Genomic DNA, 21,273 nt, shown 5'->3' on the forward strand with positions numbered 1-21,273 from the left:
GCTTAGCATAATAGACTGCAGATTTTTGAACTCTCCCCATAGTTCCAAGGAACACTGGAATAAAGACTATAGTAGTCAAAGACAAATGTCATGAAATGTGAATAATTTTACTGGAATGAGAATGAGTGTGATACTAATTGACTCCTTTAAAGCTACCCTGGCCTAAATTGCTTATTGTGGAAGAATGGAGCATGTGACACTGAAAGGGACCTTGCTCTTATTACTCTTCTTTGTATCTTGGGCTGATGGATCTTTGAAAAGAATGCATTTCTTTAATGGCAACATAAGTAAACGATAATCTTAGGTAAAGTTGTCATAGATATGTAAATCCTTTTGACTATTTTTATTATAAAGTGAACATTTCTTCCCTTTAGCAAGAATGATTAAATCTGATAAAGCCTTTACTTAAGTAGCTTTGAACACTTTCTTCCTAGCAGCTTTTATATTGCAACTAGAGGCCCAATGCACAAAATTCGTGCATGGGTGTGGTCTCTAGGCCTGGGTGGCGATCGAAGCGCAAGCATCTGGTGTAGAAGGGCAGGTCCCAGCTGACCTCTGGGCCCTGGGCAGCACCTGAGCCCGCAGGCCCCCACGTGCCCCCCTCCACCTGAGTCATGTTGCCCGAGTCCCCACGCGGAGATGTGATGAGCATGGCCGGACGCCATGGCCAAGGTGCAGTGTGGGCCTCTGGGCCGCCCAGTAGCACTGCACGGAAGCCGCGGGGGCAGCACGCTCTCTCCCAGCCAGCCTCACAGACCAGCTCCTGCGTGAACCCATGGGGAGCCCGACCTGCCCCTACAGCCCAGGTGGCTATGGCCTGGCTCACCTGGAAGAGGCCGCGCAGGTGCAGGGTGGGCTCCTCGCGGGTGTCCAGCACCTGAGTGTGGAGGGACTTCCCTGGCTCGCAAGCTCTGGCATCTTGTGGAAGCGTTAGCAAGGGGAGTGAGAGCAAGCTTGGCAGATCCCGCACATTCTCACCACACCTCCATCCTCGTCACCCCCACCCCCAGGTAGCCGGTGAAAGGTTGTAGCCCCCCGCCCAGGTGCCGCAGGAGATTGGTCACTACCACCCACCCCCAGTTCCCCGTCTCAGCCCCCTACCTGGCTCCCTCAGTGCCTGGGTGCCGGGCAACAGCCCCACCCCCTGCCACCGCCGCTGGTCGCTATCTGCAGGGCGATCAGGTCCCCGCTCGCACCTGCCTTGGCCTGGTGTTGCCTGCTCACCCGCTCCACCATCCCACCACAGTCCGGCTCTCGTCAGGGTCCATCAGGGCCAGCAGTGCCTCTACTGCTGCCCGCTGCCAGCGCCACATGGCCTACATCCATCATGTTCTGCACTGCCCCCTGGTGGGCAGCGCATGTCATAGTGCGCGGTCGAACTCCCAGTCGAGGGGACAATTTTCATATTAGGCTTTTATTATATAGGATTTTAGCTTCTCTGTTATTGACACCTGTGAAAAGGATAGATCCATGAGTACACTAACAGTTGTCTCATTTAGCTCATTTCACATCTGTTTAAGAGCCAGCTAAAAATAGCAGTGATAAAGGTGATAATGTAATTGTTTAATTTCAAGTACTAGATGAAGCTAATGAGCTTAATGTATATACTCAGCAATTATTAACATTTTGGATTTCGGATGCACTGCAGAGGTGTTCATAACTAAACTGAAAGCAGAAAAGTTTTATTTTGTGGTATTCTTCATTCCTGTCTTCTAATTTTGTGGCACCAAGTCTAATGGGATTAATATGAATGCTTGGGTACTTTTATTTATGAAAACAAGACTTACAAAACTTAATCTTTTCACAGATTATAAATAAGGAAATTGGTTTGTCATTTCTTGTTCACTTTAATGGGATTTTAACTCTAATTTACATATTCATACAATTAATATTTATTGACTTCCTCTTTGGATAGCATAAGAATGTGCAAGCACTGGGGAGAAATTTTTTTTTAAAAGCAGTCTCTATCTTCACCAAGAATATGAAGTAGGGTCTAGTACAGGGGTGGGCAAACTTTTTGACTCGAGGGCCACAGTGGTTCTTAAAGTGGACCGGAGGGCCGGAACAAAAGCATGGATGGAGTGTTTGTGTGAACTAATATAAATTCAAAGTAAACATCATTACATAAAAGGTACGGTCTTTTTTTTTTTTTTTTTTTTTTAGTTTTATTCATTTCAAACGGGCTGGATCTGGCCCGTGGGCCATAGTTTGCCCACGGCTGGTCTAGTGGGTGGAACAAGGTGTATAAATAAATGAAATGATCTTTAATAATAATAATGAATGATGGCTAACCCTTTGGGTAGATTAGGCACCTATTTTACATACTGATTCATTTTATTCCCTCAATAACCTTCAGGGTAGTTACTATTAGTGTCCTTATTTGCCAATGAAGCAGTGGAGGCACAGAGATATTAAGTGACTTACTTGTACAATGCCATACTGATCATAAGTGATGGAGTTGGGATTCAGACCCAGGCAGTCAAGTCCAAGAGCCTGTGCTCTTGACCGCTATTCTGTACTTACTCTTGTTCCAGAGGAACAATGGTAGTAAGAAAAAAGTATTCTAATGCTGTTAAATACAATAACCACTAGACTCATGTTGGCACTTTAAATTTAAATTAATGAATTAAACTAAAAATTTAGTTCCTCAGTTGAACTGGTCAGTAGTCACATATTACTATATTAGGTATTTTTATCATCACAGGAAGTTCTTATATAAACAGCACTTATGTAGAAAATTAGTGTTATAGCAATTTAGGAGAGGGTGAGATGTTTGTGAAGAGTAGAAAATTATACTGGCATTGATGATTGAATGGGTGGCCTGGGCAACAGATGAATGGATTATACCCCAAGAAAAAGGATGTATATTATAGGTGAAAGAGAAGAAAATTATAATAAATTCAGTTCTGGACGTGATGAAGGTCAGTATCTAAGTTATCCACCTGAAGCTATCCAGAAAGCATTTGAAAATGAGGAGTTGAAGTTCAAGAGAAAATTCAGAGTTGAAATCATCTGTATGGAGATGAGAGATGATGAGGTTTTCAGAAAAGAACATGTAAAAAGAGAAGAGCTGATGAAGAACTTTGGGGTATATTTAGAGAGTTGAAGATGAAAGAGGGGTCAGAGAAAGATTTATCAAAAGGTAGGAGGATAGCCAAGATGATGAAAATACCACAAGAGCAAAGAGATTTTTAGTATGAAATACTATAGAGATGTAAGAACTGAGAAGAAGCCCTAGCCGGTTTGGCTCAATGGATAGAGCGTCGGCCTGCGGACTGAGGGATCCCAGATTCGATTCCAGCCAAGGGCACATGCCTGGGTTGCAGGCTCCATCCCCAGTGTGGGGCGTGCAGGAGGCAGCTGATCAATGATTCTCTCTCATCATTGATGTTTCTGTCTCTCTCTCCCTCTTCCTTCCTCTCCAAAATCAATAAAAATATATTAAAATAAAAAAGAACTAAGAAGAAAAAAAAGTTTAATTTGGTGATGATGAAGTCAGTGCTGACCTTCGAAGGTGCAAGGAATGTTAGTGGCAGAAACCAAATGATGTGAGTAGGCAGAGAGGAAAGAAAGACAAAGGTTTAAATCAGTCTTTCACAAAGTGTAGAGGTTAAGTAAAGGGCCCTGGCCAGTGTGGCTCAGTTGGTTAAGTGTCCTTCCATGCACCAAGAGTTCTCCGGTTTGATTCCCAGTCAGGGCACACGCCTAGGTTTCGGACTCCATCCCCAATAGGGAGCATGCAGGAAGCAGTCAATCAGTTTCTCTCTCACTGATGTTTCTCTCTCTGTCTCTCTACAGATATCAATAGAAACATTTTTAAAAAATAGAGGTTAAGTAAAGGAGTGAATGGATACAGAATAGAAGGGAAAAGTGAAGATTTCTTTTAAAAGAGGAAATGAGCTTGGCTGAAGGCAAAACAAGGTTACTATAAAGGAGAAGTAATTAACAGCAACCTCTATACTAGTCATTCATTCATTGTTCATTCAGTACATATATTACATACCGGCTGAGTATAAGACACTGCAAGGAATTGAAAGTACAGGCTTACCACCTTTTATTGTGCTTTGCTTTATTGTGCTTTATAGATGTTGTGATTTTTGCAAATTGAAGGCAACACCCTCCACCAGTGAAAACATTATCACTTGCTCTATTATGACACTCACTTTATTGCAGTGGTCTGGAACAAACCTGTCATATCTCTGAGAGATGCCTGTATAGCAGTGAATGAGACAAATTCAGTTCCTGCTCCCTGGTGCACTTTAGTAGTTGCTCTTTCTGTCATCTCTTTTTTCCCAACTGTCTTCTAAGACCTCCTACCTTTTTATTTCTCTAATAATAATAATAATAATGCAGACCAAACTTACTAGCATCTATAACATCCAACATTCTTTCTTGATGTGTCTTATTTTCTTTACTAAATTTGATTTTACTTTTTAAAAGTTACAAACAATAAATAAACTATTCAAATGAGACAAAACCTTTTGTACTTAGTCTTGATTTGGTTTCCAATAAAAAGTCAACTTTGAGTGAGAAACAGTATTAGGGAGTATGGCTCCTTTTTCCCATTTGATGATCAGCACATACTGTTTGCTACCTGTTGCGAAATTTTTCCTTGTATAACTCTAAAGTCCGTAATGACGTTATTAAATCCTTGATGACCTATTTAAGTGTAAAACACATTGTTTATAGTTTGGCATTATCCCCACCCCCATCATGTTGGACTGTTAGTATAGCACCAAGAAACTACTTATTGTGTTGAGAGCAATAACTTTTATAATGTCAAGCTTTCCTTTGGCGATCACTCACCCATGTGAAAGATATAATGTTCCAACTACAAGCCACTGGTTTAAAGTTCTTAGGACTCATTCCATTTGGATTAAGTTAAACAGTATTAATTGAACAAGTTGGAAAGGAAGAAGGACACCTCTTCTAATTCTTGAGGGAAACAATGAAAGGTGATTAGGGAAGGTATTTTTGTCAAGCTGGCTTGGGACTGTGTGAAGCCAAAAGGGATATGGGTAGCAGACTTGGTACATTCAATGCTAAGAGGGCATGCTACCTGGGAATTGTATTACATAGTGGCTATTCTTAGAGGAATTAGTCTTTTAGGGGAGGTAACATTAGACATTTGAAATAATTTTAGAGATAAAAGTGGTGTACTGCAATGCTTGCTAAACTTAATTATGTAACAGAATCACCTAGGGAGCTTTCTTTAAAAATACAGATTTTTTTGAGCCCCACCCTAAAAGCTCCAGAGTGGTCCAAGAATCCTTTTTCTTTTCTTTCTTTCTTTCCTCCCCCCCCCCCCCCCCCCCAGAGAGGAAGGGAGAGTGAGGGAGAGAGAGAGAGAAACATCAATAATGAGAGAGAATCATTGATCGGCTGCCTCCTACACACCCCAACCTGGACACATGTCCTTGATCGGAATCAAACTCGGGACTTTTTTTTTTTTTTTTTTTTTTACTAGTAAATCCTCACCCAAGGATATTTTTTTTTCATTGATTTTTAGTGCGAATGGAAGGGAGAGGGAGAGACAGAGAGAAACACCGATGTGAGAGAGACACAATGATTGGTTACTCCTGCATGCCTTGGACCAGGGTCAGGAGCCTGCAACCGAGGTATGTGCCCTTGACCAGAATCAAACCTTGGACCTTTTAGTCTGCAGGCCACCTCTCTACCCTCCGAGCCAAACTGACTAGGGCAAGAATTTTATTTTTAACAAGCTTCCTATTAATTTTGATTTAGTTCATTCTCAGAACTGTACTTGAGAAGCACTGGTGTTCAGTAAAAATAATAAAGTGAATATAATAAAACCTTGGAGGGTGAGATAGCCTAAATTTATGTATTGATTTAAACAAACATAGCCAAGCATCTAATATGTACTGGGTACTATACTATTTTCTGGGCCTACAAAGATGAATAATACATGATCCTGTCCTTATGCTCAGAGTCTAATAGAAGACATACTGGCAGATAAATAAAGCAGTGTGGTTAGAAATGATAAATGTGTACAGGGTGTTCAGCAGCAAGTAGGAGTACCTAAACCGCCCTGGTTGGTTTTGGGTCTTGGAGGGAAGGGAGACTGATCAAGAAAGCTTCAGTAATGTGGCTGAGCTTTTTTTTTTTCTCTCTCTCTCTTTATTGATTAAGGTATTACATATGTGTCCTTATCCCCCTATTGCCTCTCCACCCCTTCCCCCACTCATGCCCTCATCCCCCTGGTATTGTGTCCATTGGTTAGGCTTATATGCATGCATACAAGTCCTTTGGTTGATCTCATCCCCTTTACCCCCACCCTCCCCTACCTTCCCTCTGAGGTTTGATGGTCTGATTGATGCTTCCCTGTCTCTGGATCTGTTTTTGTTCATCAGTTTATGTTGTTCATTATATTCCATAAATGAGTGAGGTCATGTGATATTTATCTTTCTCTGACTGGCTTATTTCACTTAGCATAATGCTCTCCAGTTCCATCCATGCTGTTGCAAATGGTAAGAATTCCTTCTTTTTTACCACAGCGAAGTATTCCATTGTGTAGATGTACCACAGTTTTTTTGTTTTGTTTTGTTTTATATATTTTATTGATTTTTTACAGAGAGGAAGGGAGAGGGATAGAGAGTTAGAAACATCAATGAGAGAGAAACATCGATCATCTGCCTCCTGCACACCCCCCACAGGGGATGTGCCTACAACCAAGGCACATGCCCTTGACCGGAATCGAACCTGGGACCTTTCATTGCACAGGCCGACGCTCTATCCACTGAGCCAAACCGGTTAGGGCTGTACCACAGTTTTTTAATCCACTCATCTGCTAATGGGCACTTAGGCTGTTTCCAAATCTTAGCTATGGTGAATTGTGCCGCTATGAACATAGGGGTGCATATATCCTTTCTGATTGGTGTTTCTGGTTTCTTGGGATATATTCCTAGAAGTGGGATCACAGGGTCAAATGGGAGTTCCATTTTTAGTTTTTTGAGGAAACTCCATACTGTCTTCCATAGGGGCTGCACCAGTCTGCATTCCCACCAGCAGTGCACGAGTGTTCCTTTTTCTCCACATCCTCTCCAGCACTTGTCGTTTGTTGATTTGTTGATGATAGCCATTCTGACAGGTGTGAGATGGTACCTCATTGTTGTTTTGATTTGCATCTCTCGGATAATTAGTGACTTTGAGCATGTTTTCCTATGTCTCTTGGCCTACCTTCTGTCTTCTTTCAAAAAGTATCTATTTAGGTCCGATGCCAAGTTTTTGATTGGATTGTTTATCTTCCTTTTGTTAAGTTGTATGAGTTCACTGTAAATGTTGGAGATTAAACCCTTATTGGTGATAACATTGGCAAATATGTTCTCCCATGCAGTGGGCTTTCTTGTTGTTTTATTGATGGTATCTTTTGCTGTTCAGGTTTTTATTTTTATGTGGTCCTATTTGTTTATTTTCTCTTTAGTTTCCATTGCCCTAGATTAGCTTTATCAGTGAAGATAGTGCTTCAGCATATGTCTGAGATTTTGCTGCCTGTGGATTCCTCTAATATTTTTATGGTTTCCCATCTTATGTTTAAGTTCTTTATCCACTTTGAGTTTATTTTTGTGTATGGTGTAAGTTGGTGATTTAGTTTCATTTTTTTTTGCATGTATCTGTCCAATTTTCCCAACACCATTTATTGAAGAGACTGTCTTGATTCCATTGTATGTTCTTGCCTCCTTTGTCAAATATTAATTGAGTGGTTTGGGTCAATTGCTGGGGTCTCTATTCTATTCCATTGATCTATATGTCTGTTCTTGTGCCAGTACCGGGCAGTTTTGAGAATAGTGGCTTTGTAATACAGCTTGATGTCTGGTATTCAGATCCCACCTACTTTGTTCTTCTTTCTCAGGATTGCTGCAGCTATTCGGGGTCTTTTTTTTATTCCAGATGAATTTTTGGAGAGTTCTTTGTAAGTCTGTGAAATATGTTGTTGGTATTTTATAGGGAAGTGCATTGAATCTATAAATTGCTTTGGGTTGTATGGACATTTTAATGATGGTGATTCTACCAGTCCATAAACAGAGTCTGTTCTTCCATCTGTTTATGTCTTCCGCCATCTCTTTTTTCAGTGTCCTGTAGTTTTCTGAGTACAGGTATTTTACCTCCTTAGTTAAGTTTATTCCTAGGTATCTTACTTTTTTTGGTGCAGTGGTAAATGGTATTGTTTTTTTAATCTCTCTTTCTGTAAGTTCACTATTGGTGTATAAATATACCATAGATTTCCTGGCATTAATTTTGTATCGAATAGGAGTGGTGAAAGTGGGCATCCCTGTCTTGTTCCTGTTCTTAGGTGAAATGGTTTTAGTTTTTGCCCATTGAGTATGTGTCAGGGCCAGCCTGACAGGTTGAACCAGGCTGAGGTAGGGAGGTGGGAATTGAGAAAAGAAAGAAAGACAGGAGAGCGGGATCGGGAGGACTACAGCTCAATCGAGGAACTGCAGCAAGTTTATTAACCACACAATGTTTTTTATACACAAGACACTGAATAAGAGGTCTGTCAAGAGGAATGTATTCTTTGTTCCTCTTAATCTCTAAGGGAGAGATAGAGCGGAAGGACAAGTTCTCGGTACAGCACATCTAGGTAAATAGTTACAGACTTCTTGGTAAGCCATGAAAGGCTGTTCTCAGTCTACAAAGGTTGCTCTCATTCTACTGATAATCGCCATCCAAACAAGTCTGGGAAAACTGTGTGGGTAAGGGTCCCAGCCTTGCTAGCCCCTTCGTGTGCAAGGACCTTGTAAGCTTACACCTGGTCTCCAACAAGTATGATGTTGGCTGTAGGTTTGTCATATAAGGCTTTTATTATGTTGAGATATGATCCCTCTATTCTCATTTTGCTGAAGTTTTTTATCAAGAAAGGGTGTTGGATTTTGTCAAATGCTTTTTCTGCATCAATTGATATGATTGTGATTTTTAGCTCTCAATTTGTTTATGTGTTGTATCACATTTATTGTTTGTAGATATTGTACCATCCTTGCTGCATCCCTGAGATAAATCCTACTTGGTCATGGTGTATGATCTTTCTTATGTACTGTTGGATCCGATTTGCTAGAATTTTGTTGAGGATTTTGGCATCTATGTTCATGAGGGATATTGGCCTGTAATTCTCTTTCATTGTGTTGTCATTATCTGGTTTTGGTATTAGGGTGATATGATCTAACTTACATTTTAAAAGGATCACTGTAGCCCAGCTGGTGTGACTCCATGGTTGAGCGTCAATCTATGAATCAGGATGTCACGGTTTGATTCCATGCCCAGGTTGTGGGCTCTATCACCGGTAGAATTATGCAGCCAATTGATGTTTCTCTCTCACCGATGTTTCTGTATCTCTATCCCTCTCCCTTCCTCTCTCTAAAATCAATAACATATATTTATGTATATGTATGTGTGTGTGTGTGTGTGTGTGTGTGTGTGTGTGTGTATATATATATATATATATATATATATATATATTCTTTTCTTTTTAAAGGGTCACTGTAGCTACTGTATAGAAAGCAAATGGTGGGGGGAGGGTGGCAGGGGACCTATGAGTCCAGCAAGGCTGTAGTAGGAAGGTCAGTTAGGAGGTGATTACATTGATTCAGGCAAAGAGATAGATAGAAGCTCTGAGCTGGGTAGTAATAGTGGAGATGGTAAGAAATGAATAGATTTTGGATATATTTTTAAGGCAAAGATAATAGGATTTGCTGACAAATTAGATATGCAGTATGAAAAAAGTTACGGATCACTGTTAAGTTTTTAGCCCTTCAAGTAACTGAAAAGATGGAATTGCCTTTTACAGAGACAAAACTAGGAGAAGAATAGGTTTGGGAGGAAGATCAGGAAGTTATTTTTACATGTTAAATTTGAGGTATCTGTTAGACATTCAAACTGTAGTCTGGTGGCTATGTTACTCTGAAGTTCAAGGAATTGGTCCAGGATGGATAAAAATTTGGAATTCATCAACATAGGACATTTAAAATCTTAAGATTAGCCCTGGGTGGTGTGGCTCAGTTGGTTGGATGTCATCCCATGCACCGAAAGGTTGCCAGATCGATTCCTGGTCAGGGCACATGTTCAGGTTGCAGGCTCAAAGCATGGTGGGGGGAGTGTGCAGGGGGCAGGCAATCGATGTTTCACCTTCACATCAATGTTTCTCTACCTCTCCCTTCTTCTCTCAATAAAATTCAATCTAACATAGAGGGAATATGCAAATTAACTGTTACAAAGATGGCGGCACCCAGTCCCCTCAGCCCTGTTGGAGTCCCTGAGTCCTTTCAGCCCCACCGGGGGATGGCAGGTGCACGGTGCGACCGGACCCACCCTCAGTCCCCCAGCCGCCCACAGCTGGCCTGAGGCGCAGGCAAGCCTCGGATGGCGGGCCCAGAGCCACCCGAGGCTCAGGTAACAAGGACCAGCCAAGGCTTGCGTTGCTGGCAGTGACAGCAGCAGAGGCATGATGGGGGCATCCCCTTCCCCTGATCACCGAGTCTCCTCCTGCCCCTGAGGGCTCCTGGACTGTGAGTGGGGGCAGGCCAAGCTGAGGGACCCCCTTCTCCAGTGCATGAATTTTCATGTACCGGGCATCTAGTTAAAAATAAATAAAATAAAATCTTTTAAGACACTCCAACAATTAAAGGATAAAGAGATAAGGACAACCCAAATGGAGACTGCAAAAGATTAGCCAGTGAGGTGGGAAGAAAAACAGGAAAGTGTGATATTCTGGAAGCTAAGTAAAGAAAGTATTGCAAGGCAGAGGAGTGACTAGTTGTGTTAGATGGTAGAGTAAGATGAAAACTGTTCATTGATCATTGGATTTAGCAATTTGGAAGCCATTGGTGACCCTGATAAGGAATCATTCAGTGGGGCGATTGGGGCAAAAAGTTTGACAGAAATGAGTTTAAAAGAGAATGTAAAGGTAATAATTAGACACAGCTGAGAATAGACTCAAAAGTCCTTTGAGGGGGCTGTCACTATAAAAAGGAACAGAGAAACCCAAAACACTAATTCAAAAGAATATGTGCCCTGATGTTCATTGCATGATATAATCTAATAAAAGAGAAACATGCAAATTGACCATACCTTTGCTATGTCCAAGCCACGCCCACCAGCCAATCAGAGCGACTATATGCAAATTAACCCAACCAAGATGGCGGCTGGCAGCCACGGAGCTGGAGCAAGCAGGAGGCTTGGCTGCCCCGGCGATGGAGGAAGCCAAGCTTCCCGCCTGCACTGGCCGGCTGTGGCCTCCGCTAAAGGCAACAAAGTTTCAATTATAGAAGAAAAATGAATCCCAGATACCTGCTTCCAGCCAGCCTCCACTGGGAGCTTGGGTGGCTGGGGGCCATGGCCAGCCTGCAAACAGCCATCAGCCCCTCACCCAGGCAGGCCACACCCTCATGGGGTGAGGGTCCCTGCTGGGGGGCTTGGCAGCCTGAAAACCCCCATCAGCCAGTCACCCAGACTGGCCAGGTACCCCAGCAGGACCCCGCACCCTGAAGGCGGTGTGGCCAGCCTGAAAACGGCCCTCAGCCCCTCAGCCCCTCACCCAGGCTGACCAGGCACCCCAGTGGGGATCCCCACCCTGAAGGGGCTGTGGCCAGCCTGCAAACAGCCATCAGCCCCTCACCCAGGATGGCCACACCCTCAAGGGGTGAGGGTCCCTGCTGGGGGGCTTGATCAGCCTGCAAACAGCCCTCAGCCCCGCACCCAGCTGGCCAGGCACCCCAGCAGGGACCCCCACCCTGAAGGGGCTGTGACCAGCCTGCAAACAGCCATCAGCCACTCACCCAGGCTGGCCAGGCACCCCAGCAGGACCCCCCTCCCTGAAGGGAGTGTGGCCAACCTGAAAACGGCCCTCAGCTCCTCACCCAGGCTGGCCAGGCACTCCAGCAGGGACCCCCACCCTGAAGGGTGTGTGGCCAGTCTGAAAATGGCCCTCAGCCCATCACCGAGGCTGGCCAGGCACCCTAGCGGGACCCCCACCCTGATCTGGGACACCCTTCAGGGCAAACCAGCCAGCCCCCACCCATGCACCAGGCATATAGTAAAAGGGTAATATGCAAATTGACCCTAACAGCAGAACGACTAGAATGACTGGTCACTATGACACACACTGACCACCAGGGGGCAGACGCTCAATGCAGGAGCTGCCCCCTGGTGGTCAGTGCGCTCCCACAGGGGGAGCTCTGCTCAGCCACAAGCCAGGCTGCCAGCTGCCAGCACAGCAGTGATGGCTGGAGCCTTTCCCGCCTCCTCAGCAGCACTAAGGATGTCCGATTGCAGGTTAGGCCTGGTCCCCACTGGCAAGTGGACATCCCCCAAGGGCTCCTGGGCTGCCAGAGTGATGTCTGACTGCCAGCTTAGGTCCAATCCCCCGGGGCATGGGCCTAAGCCAGCAGGTGGACATCCCCCGAGGGGTCCCAGACTGTGAGAGGGCACAGGCCGGGCTGAGGGACCCCCCCTCCCCCCGAGTCAAATTTTTATGCACCGGGCCTCTAGTCTTATATAATAAAAGGCTACTATGAACAGCAGAACAACCAAACAACCGAATAACCGGTCACTGTGATGTGCGCTGACCACCAGGGGGTGCACACGGAACATGACGGGCATCAGCTGCGGTGGGATGGTGGAGCAAGTGAGTGGGGGCACCAGACCAAGGTGGGGCGCTGGTCGCTGTCATTGGGGCAATCCTCTGGTGGTTACTGAACATTCTTTGCTCCAGTGTGCTACAGTCCTGCCTGGCGCTCACACCTGCTGCCAGCGCTGGAGCCGCCGTTCATACCTGCTGCCGGCACCTGGTACTGGTTCAGATCAATTGGAGCCATCATCGGGTGCGAGTGGCCGCTGATGGACCATGATTGCCCCTGAGGGTTTCTCCACTTCCCCTTGCTCCTGAGGGGTGATCGTGGCAGCAGTTGCCGCTCGCACCCTCTGATGGCACCGGCCCCACTCACACCCACTGCTGGCGCGACACCTGTCAGCCAGTGCAAGTGGGGCCAGCGTCATCAGCGTGTGGGAGCAGTGGCAGCGGGAGTGGGGCTGCCAGCAGACAGGGGACTGGGGGCCACAGTGGGAGGGGCCAGGCAGGGGTGCGGAGGATGGGCTGAGACACACTTCTATGCCCACCACAGCCTTGCGGCCCACAATTCCTTTCAAGGTGCACGAATTCGTGCACTGGGCCCCTAGTTATTTATAATAGCCAAGATTTGGAAGCAGCACAAGTGTCCGTCAGTAGATGAGTGGATAAAAAAGCTGTGGTACATTTACACAATGAAATACTACTCAGCCATAAAAAAAGAAGGAAATCTTAACCTTTTGCGACAGCATGGAGAGTATTATAAGTGAAATAAGCCAGTCAGAGAAAGATAAATACCATATGATTTCCATGTGGAATCTAATGAACAAAATAAACAAGCAAGCAAAATAGAAATAGACTTGTAGATACAGAAAACAGACTGACAGCTGTCAGAGGGGAGGGGCTTTGGGAGGCTGAGTGAAAAAGATGAAGAGAATTAAGCAAGAAACAACAATTTATAGACACAAACAACAGTATGGTGATTACAAGAGAGAAAGGGGATGGAGGGACATAAAAGAGGGTAAAGGAGGATAAAGGGTGATGGAAAGATACTTGACTTTGTGTAGTGAACACAAAACAATACAAATTAATTTAAAGGAACAGAGAAGCAACATTATAGCTTAAGGAAATACATGCAATCAAGAGAAGGTAATTTTTTTTCTAAGATAGGAAAAATTATGGCATATTTGTATGCTGGTGGGAATTATCCAACTGAGAAGGAAAATTTGATGGTGAGAGGAGCTACATCTTTGATAAGAAAGAGGGGGATCTCATGCACAAGAGGTGGGTATTTGTCATTAGGGAAACAGACAGCCTATCTCTAATAGATGGAGGGAAAATAGATTTTACAGGCACAAATGCAGAGAGGTGGGTAAATATGGGAAGAACAGGTTGTTGAAGTTCTCTTCTGATTGTTTCTGTCACAGGAAGCAAGGTTACTAGCTGTATTTGAGAACAAGGAAGATATATTGGAAATTTTGAAAAAGAAGAGAAAGTATGAAATAATTACCTAGGAGAGAAAAATAGGAAATGAACTACTGTATGCAATTGACTGAAGGAAGCTTCAAAGTTAAAATGAATCCGATCAGGTTGAATGTGTATTTTCCTGAGCTTTACATTCAGCTGCCTGGGTTGTAGACATGGAAATCAAGAAAAAGGTGGATATAGGCCTGACTGGTTTGGCTCAGTCGATAGAGCGTCGGCCTGCGGACTGAAGGGTCCCAGGTTCGAATCCGATCAAGGGCATGTATCTTGGTTGCGGGTACATTCCTAGTAGGGGGTGTGCAGGAGGCAGCTGATTGATGTTTCTCTCTCATCGATGTTTCTAACTTCTATTCCTCTCCCTTCCTCACTGTAAAAAATCAGTAAAAAATATTTTTTTAAAAAGGTGGATATAATTAGTGTTGGAATTTTGTCAGGTGAATATAATGTGAAATAGGGGCAAAGGAGTGACTAAAATGACAAATCATGGATTTTATACTTAGTTAGAAAGGGAGGATTTGGAAGTGGAAGGGGGAGCTGTGAAAGGTGTTAGGATCAATGAAGTACATAAAGAGTCCTGTGAGGTCAAAGATTATTATTTGAATTGGAGAATTAAAGAGAGGAAGTTTGAAAGAGAGGAGATGATGATCAGAGTCAGAAGGATGCTGATAAGTAGTGTTCAGTGCTTTAAACTGGAATGAGAGTGCTTACCAATTTCCTAAGTGGCTATAATAAGTATTTTGATGGATTGATTTTTTAGGTTCATGACTACAAAGAAGGAACCCCAGTAGAGAAGACCTACTATATAGAATTATGGGATGTTGGAGGTTCTGTGGGCAGTGCCAGCAGTGTGAAGAGCACAAGAGCAGTATTCTACAACTCTATCAATGGTAAAGCATTTTTTATTTCTCACATGTATTAACGGTCTAAGAGTACAGATCATCTGATATGGAGTCCTGTGGGATGCTGGACTCATCTTAATTTAAGAAAGGTGTAATGACTCACAACTCTTAATATAAATCTGCCTATCGCATTCAAATTTATGCAGTTAGCTTTTTGAATGCATATAATTTCTTATATACTTGAAGTATTTTTTATTCTCTTTTTCGATGAGGTAGTTCTGCAATTAGGACCAGACAGAGTAGGCACACATTAAGTGTTGAATGAAGAAAAAAAAGAAAAGGCATTCTAAAAGTTTAATGACATTTTATAGAATTTTTAGAAGTTAGACTGACAAAGGAAATTTGGTAGAGTATTTGTAAGAACTTGTAGAAGAAATTTTAAAATAATTGTGTCTGCGTAGTATTATACATACTACTAGAATGCTAGGTTCACTAAGCAGCTCATTGCTTGTTATTTTATAGGTCTCACTTTGCCAATTCGGAAATGAAGAAGAATTGTTCCTGTACTGACATTATTTTCTCTGATTATTTTAGGTATTATTTTAGTACATGACTTAACAAATAAGAAGTCATCCCAAAACTTGTATCGTTGGTCATCAGAAGCTCTCAACAAGGATTTGGTGCCAACCGGAGTCTTGGTAACAAATGGGTAAGCCCAAATTACTTCATAATTGGTTTGAAATGTTATAGCAAGCACAAGAATGCACCCTCCAAAATAACACTTTGTAAGATGTTTGATTTGCAAATATTTTCTCCCAGTCTGTACATTGCCTTTTCATTCTCCTAACGGTGACTTTCACAAAGCAATAGTTTGGCATTTCTAAAAGTCTAATTTCTCAGTTTTTTCTTTTATATTTTATACTTTGGGTAGGTATCATGTGTAAGACTCTTGGCTTACGTCCAGAACATGCAGATTTTCTCCTCTGTTTCTTCTAGAAGTTTTATAGTTTTAGGTTTACTTTTAGATCTGTGCTCCTTTTTGAGTTACTTATAATGTGGAAGGTTTTAGTTGAGGGTGACTTTTGCATATGAATGTCCAATTGTCACAGCACAATCTATTGACAAGATTAATCTTTCTTCATTGAATTTCTTTTACTCTTTTGCCATAAATCAGTTGATCATATTTATATGGGTCTATTTCTAGACTCCCTAATTCCATTCCATTGCCCTGTTTGCCTATCCCTTCACCAATACTACAGTCTTGATTATTGTAGCATTATAGTAAGTCTTATAGGTGGTGTGATTCCTCCAATTGTTTAGCTAGTCTAGTTTGCCTCACCATATAAAATTGAAACCAGCTTGTCTATATTGGCAAAAATTATGCTTGGATTTTTATTGGAATTGCAATAAACCTATAAATCAAGTTAGAGAGAATATTTGTTGCCTCTTCTAATCCGTGAGCACAGATGTTTTACTTCAAAACATCTTCAGTGATAATCCTAGATATGATATCATTTCATCTGTGTACTTCAGTGTGTAACTTTAAATATTAAGAACTTTTTGAACATAACCAAAATGTAATTGTCATACTTAAAATTAACAATAATCCTTTAATATAGAATATTATTTTAATTTACACAAATGTCTTGTAAATATTGGTTTATTCAAATCTGTATCTAAGTAAGGTCCACTCATTGTATTTACTTTCTTTTCATCTTAACTTCCCCTTCCTTTTTTATCTTTTACCCTCTAGCAGTTAATTTTTTGAAAAAAAGATGGCTTGTTTGTCTTGTAGAATTTTCTGTATCCTGGATTTTGTTGATTGCTTGCTGATAAGAGCTGTTAAATTTGTTTCTCTGAATCCTAAATCTTCTCTAAAATGGTAGTTAAGTATAGCGATCTGAAAGATGCAATTTGTGTGTGTGTGTGTGTGTGTGTGTGTGTGTGTGTTTGCCAAAGTTAAATTGGCTGTAAGGTTTAATAAAAGAGAGAAAAAATGGAAGCTAAAAAAAGATATGAGAACAAATTATATGTGTATTTCAACATGTATGTTATGATACATATATAATATATATGCTAATGTATAACACCTGCAGCACGTTATATTACATATGTAATATATGTGTTAATTTGCAAGAGATTATGCAAGACTACAAGTGACAGAGATATATGTGTATTAAAAATGATGTTGGATGAACTATATACAAAAATTTGAATATGAACCATACTTAGTGAGTATAGGAAAATAAAATAGTCCTAACGGAGGACACTCTCAATGCTTTATTATCTAATAAAGCAGATTTCAGTTTTAGACAATTTCTCCTAAATCAGGGATGATATTGGCAAAAAGAATCAAAGGTCTTGAACTCAAGCTATTGTTGTCTTTGTTGCAATAAATAGAATGGTAATATTTTTATGAAATGGGAGTTAATAGCTCAAAACAATTGTGTTGCAAGGTTGAATAGTAACTGAGGTTCTGCAAGATTATTGTAAAAGGCAAAAAAAATAATTTTGTACACACACCCCTAATTTAGATTATTCAAAGAGAAAGGGAAATAATATCAAAGGAAGAAAGACAGCTATGCTCAACTGGCTTGTATTGATTGGATTGTGCAATATTGATTTACTGTCATCAGGTGTTTGAAACCAGATTTTGCTGACCATTGTAAATTGAGCTTATAACATGTCAAAAATTCAAACCTTTTATTTCTCATATGTGAATAGAATTTAAATTAATTCAACAACGTTGGGCTCTATGTTCCTTTTATTTATTTTTATTTTTTTTATTTTATTAAATCTTTATTGTTCAGATTATTACATTTGTTCCTCCTTTTTTCCCCCATAGCTCCCCTCCACCCAGTTCCCACCCCACCCTCTGCCCTTACCCCCCCACTGTCCTCATCCATAGGTGCACGATTTTTGTCCAGTCTCTTCCCGCATCTCCCACACCCCTTTCCCCCCCAAGAATAGTCAGTCCATTCCCTTTCTATGTCCCTGATTCTATTGTAATCACCAGTTCATCAGATTATTTATTCACTTGATTCTTAGATTCACTTGTTGATAGATGCATATGTTGTTCATAATTTGTATCTGTACCTTTTTCTTCTTCTTCCTCTTCTTAAAGGATACCTTTCAGCATTTCATATAATACTGGTTTTGTGGTGATGAACTCCTTTAGCTTTTTCTTATCTGTGAAGCTCTTTATCTGACCTTCAATTCTGAATGATAGCTTTGCTGGATAAAGTAATCTTGGTTGTAGGTTCTTGGCATTCATCACTTTGAATATTTCTTGCCACTCCCTTCTGGCCTGCAAAGTTTCTGTTGAGAAATCAGCTGACAGTCGTATGGGTATTCCCTTGTAGGTAACTGAGTTTCTTTCTCTTGCTGCTTTTAAGATTCTCTCTTTGTCTTTTTTGCTCTTGGCATTTTAATTATGATGTGCCTTGGTGTGGTCCTCTTTGGATTCCTTTTGTTTGGGGTTCTCTGCACTTCCTGGAGTTGTAAGTCTATTTCTTTCACCAGGTAGGGGAAGTTTTCTGTCATTATTTCTTCAAATAGGTTTTCAATATCTTGCTCTCTCTCATCTTCTGGTACCCCTATAATTCTGATGTTGGTACGCTTGAAGCTGTCCCAGAGGCTCCTTACACTATCTTCTTATTTTCGGATTATTTTTTCATTTTGCTTTTCCGGTTGGGTGTTTTTTGCTTCTTCGCATTTCAAATCTTTGCCTTGATTCTTGCGCTCCTCTGGTCTGCTGTTGGGAGTCTGTATAATATTCTTTATTTCAGTCCGTGTATGCTTAATTTCTAGTTGGTTCTTTCTCACAACATCGAGGGTCTCATTAGATTTCTTGTAGATCTCAATAAGTTTATCGGCGGCTTCTAGACAGTTCTTGAGAGACCTTAAAAGTGTGGTTCTGAACTCAGTATTCTCCATTGACAATTTTGTCCTGTTTCTTTGACTCCGCATTTTTTATGCTTTCTTGGTGCACCCCCTAGTGGTCTTTGTGCGCAGTCTTGTTGTAGTTAAGCCTTGATTGTTGTAGTTAATACTAGGGGGATTTGACCTCCAGGCCAGCTGGCTGTGAGAATCAGCTGTGTCTGCAGTGGGAAAACTTCTGTCCTCTGGGGAGGTGCTAATCTAGCCTTTGCCTGAGGCTATCTGGCAAATGGCTCTGCGCAGGGCTTGGGCGGGGTGGGTGGGTCGCACTGGATCAACCGGGCGGGTGGAGGGAGCAGTTATGGCTGCTCTCAGTCCTGTCCCCAGAGGCTCTGCCTCTCAGAGTCCCAGCAACCGCTGCAAACCTTGGAAAGAAAGCTGCCCTCGCATTCCGACTGATGCCAGACAGTCCTGCTTCTCCCATTTGAGTCTGGGTCCCTAGAGACTCGCCCAGAACTAGAGCTCAGAATCTGAGACTCCCTCCCGATTGAAAACGACAACCGCGCCCTCAGCCATCAGCCTGCTCTGCGCGCACCTCTGCACCTTTGTATTTTCCGCACTGCGCCTCCTCTGAGTCTCAGTATGCTGTTCACTTTGCTTCTAGTTGAAGAATTTCCCCTCAGCCAGTCTTCCTGTGGTTCTGGGCGATGTCCGTTCTGTCTTTTAGTTATATTTTTGAAGTGGTTGTTCGAGGCAGCAAACTCTGGTATTTACCTATGCCGCCATCTTTTTTTTTTTCAGGGCCTTACCTCTATGTTCCTTTTAGTTATAGAAGGAATACCACTCTATTCTTTGTGTAGAAATAGAAAGAAAGAATTGTAAAAAACTGTAGTGCTGGTACAATTGTTATTGTACCAACAAAGAGAGGTAACTAGCCCAAGGTTATACAGTGACCCTAAGGGATTTGTATTGCTTGTCCTTGGTCTCCCTGTCCTCTGTCTCCCACAGCTCTCATATCAGGACAAACAACTGTTTGTTATTCAGTTCTTTCCTTTTACTATTCATTTTGTGGTTTGGCTGTTTCTTCCCTTTCTATGTATTGAAACCATCTTAATGGTTAATTTATTCTGGCCTTTAGCATCCCTATTTCCTGTTTTCCTTGAACAATCTATTTTTCATTGTAATTCATAGACAGAAATATGTATGGTAGTATAGAGTTTATTTATAACCTTGCAGATACCCAGAAGCTTGTCATTTTCCCCTCTGACACATGGCTTGAGTGCCATGCTAGTTTCCAGGGTTTTCTTTACACTGAGGTTTGAATCCACTCTGTGCATCTATACAGAGAAATTCCTGAGCCTTAGGAGATAGAGCTTTGGGAGAAGTCAACTCAACCTACCTTGGTATACCTGGTGGGCACTAAGTTATTCAAGTAGTCTATAAGGGCTCACAGGCACAAATTTTGAGTAGTTAGATAAATAGTTGGAACTCTGTAGATGGTGAGGATGGATTGTTAAATAAACAAGTAGATGGAAGAAATTAGGAGAAAAATAGGTTTATAGGTGAGTCAGTGAATGATCAGTAAAATAGTATAAGCTAGTTGCATTTAAATATTATACATCTACATCAGAAAGGTAAATACTATTCACCTCTTCATTATTTATCACAGGGATTATGATCAGGAACAGTTTGCTGAGAACCAAATCCCACTCCTGGTAATAGGGACTAAACTGGATCAGATTCATGAAACCAAGCGCCATGAAGTTTTAACTAGGACTGCTTTCCTGGCTGAGGATTTCAATGCAGAAGAGATTAATTTGGTCTGTATTTTCACTAATGCATGTTTGTATTATTGTCAGTTGAAAGTGAACCTGAAGACTTCACAAGTCATATATTCTCCCAAAAGAAGCTTTATACTTGAAGTCAGGCTATTTTGGTTCTACTCCAAAATATGGTGCAAATTGGAATCAACATAGACTGTCAGATGGGCAATCACTTCAGTCTCTTTATATGCTGATCGGTTGGAATGTTTAAACTTTGTTCTATGAATAATGTAAAAATCATGGGCTTTTTTTTAAAAGATTTTTAAAAATCACCCTAAAGTCAAAATAAGTAACTTAAGGTGACAAAGAAAGATTGTGATACTGTACCTTGATTATTCTTGCTTTAGAAAAGCCTCTTAGTGTTTTAAATTACAGAATTTACCTTAAAGGGCAAACAACTAGACAAGTGAAAAAATTATAACCTATAAACCAGGAGTACTTCATAGGCATTCGTTTCTATACACTCTTACATGTATACGGACGATTGAATCCCTTCCTGAGATATTTAACTCAATTAGAATTTGGTGCTAAAAAGGCTAAGAAAAGTCCTCATATAAACCAGTTGGTGTTGCCCAGAGAAAGATATGTCATTGCTCACAAGTAGGATTTGTCCAGCATATATGGTGCACTGGCATTCAGACATGTGGTGGTCGTAGTGGTTTAATAATAC

At 41.7% G+C, this 21,273-nt stretch overlaps 1 protein-coding gene across 1 annotated transcript in view; it reads left to right on the plus strand.

Annotated features, from left to right (window-relative positions):
• The window catches only part of RABL3 (RAB, member of RAS oncogene family like 3), a 37,451-nt gene that overhangs the window by 7,067 nt on the left and 9,111 nt on the right, over nt 1–21,273 (plus strand). Inside the window, exons 3-5 of the mRNA XM_081086883.1 lie at nt 14,820–14,949; nt 15,496–15,610; nt 20,450–20,600. Coding sequence (XP_080943009.1) covers nt 14,820–14,949; nt 15,496–15,610; nt 20,450–20,600 — 396 coding nt within the window. The remainder of the gene's footprint in view (nt 1–14,819; nt 14,950–15,495; nt 15,611–20,449; nt 20,601–21,273) is intronic.

This window comes from Myotis nattereri (genome assembly GCF_964212035.1).
Source record: "Myotis nattereri genome assembly, chromosome: 3".
In the NCBI taxonomy this organism is placed as follows: domain Eukaryota; kingdom Metazoa; phylum Chordata; class Mammalia; order Chiroptera; family Vespertilionidae; genus Myotis; species Myotis nattereri.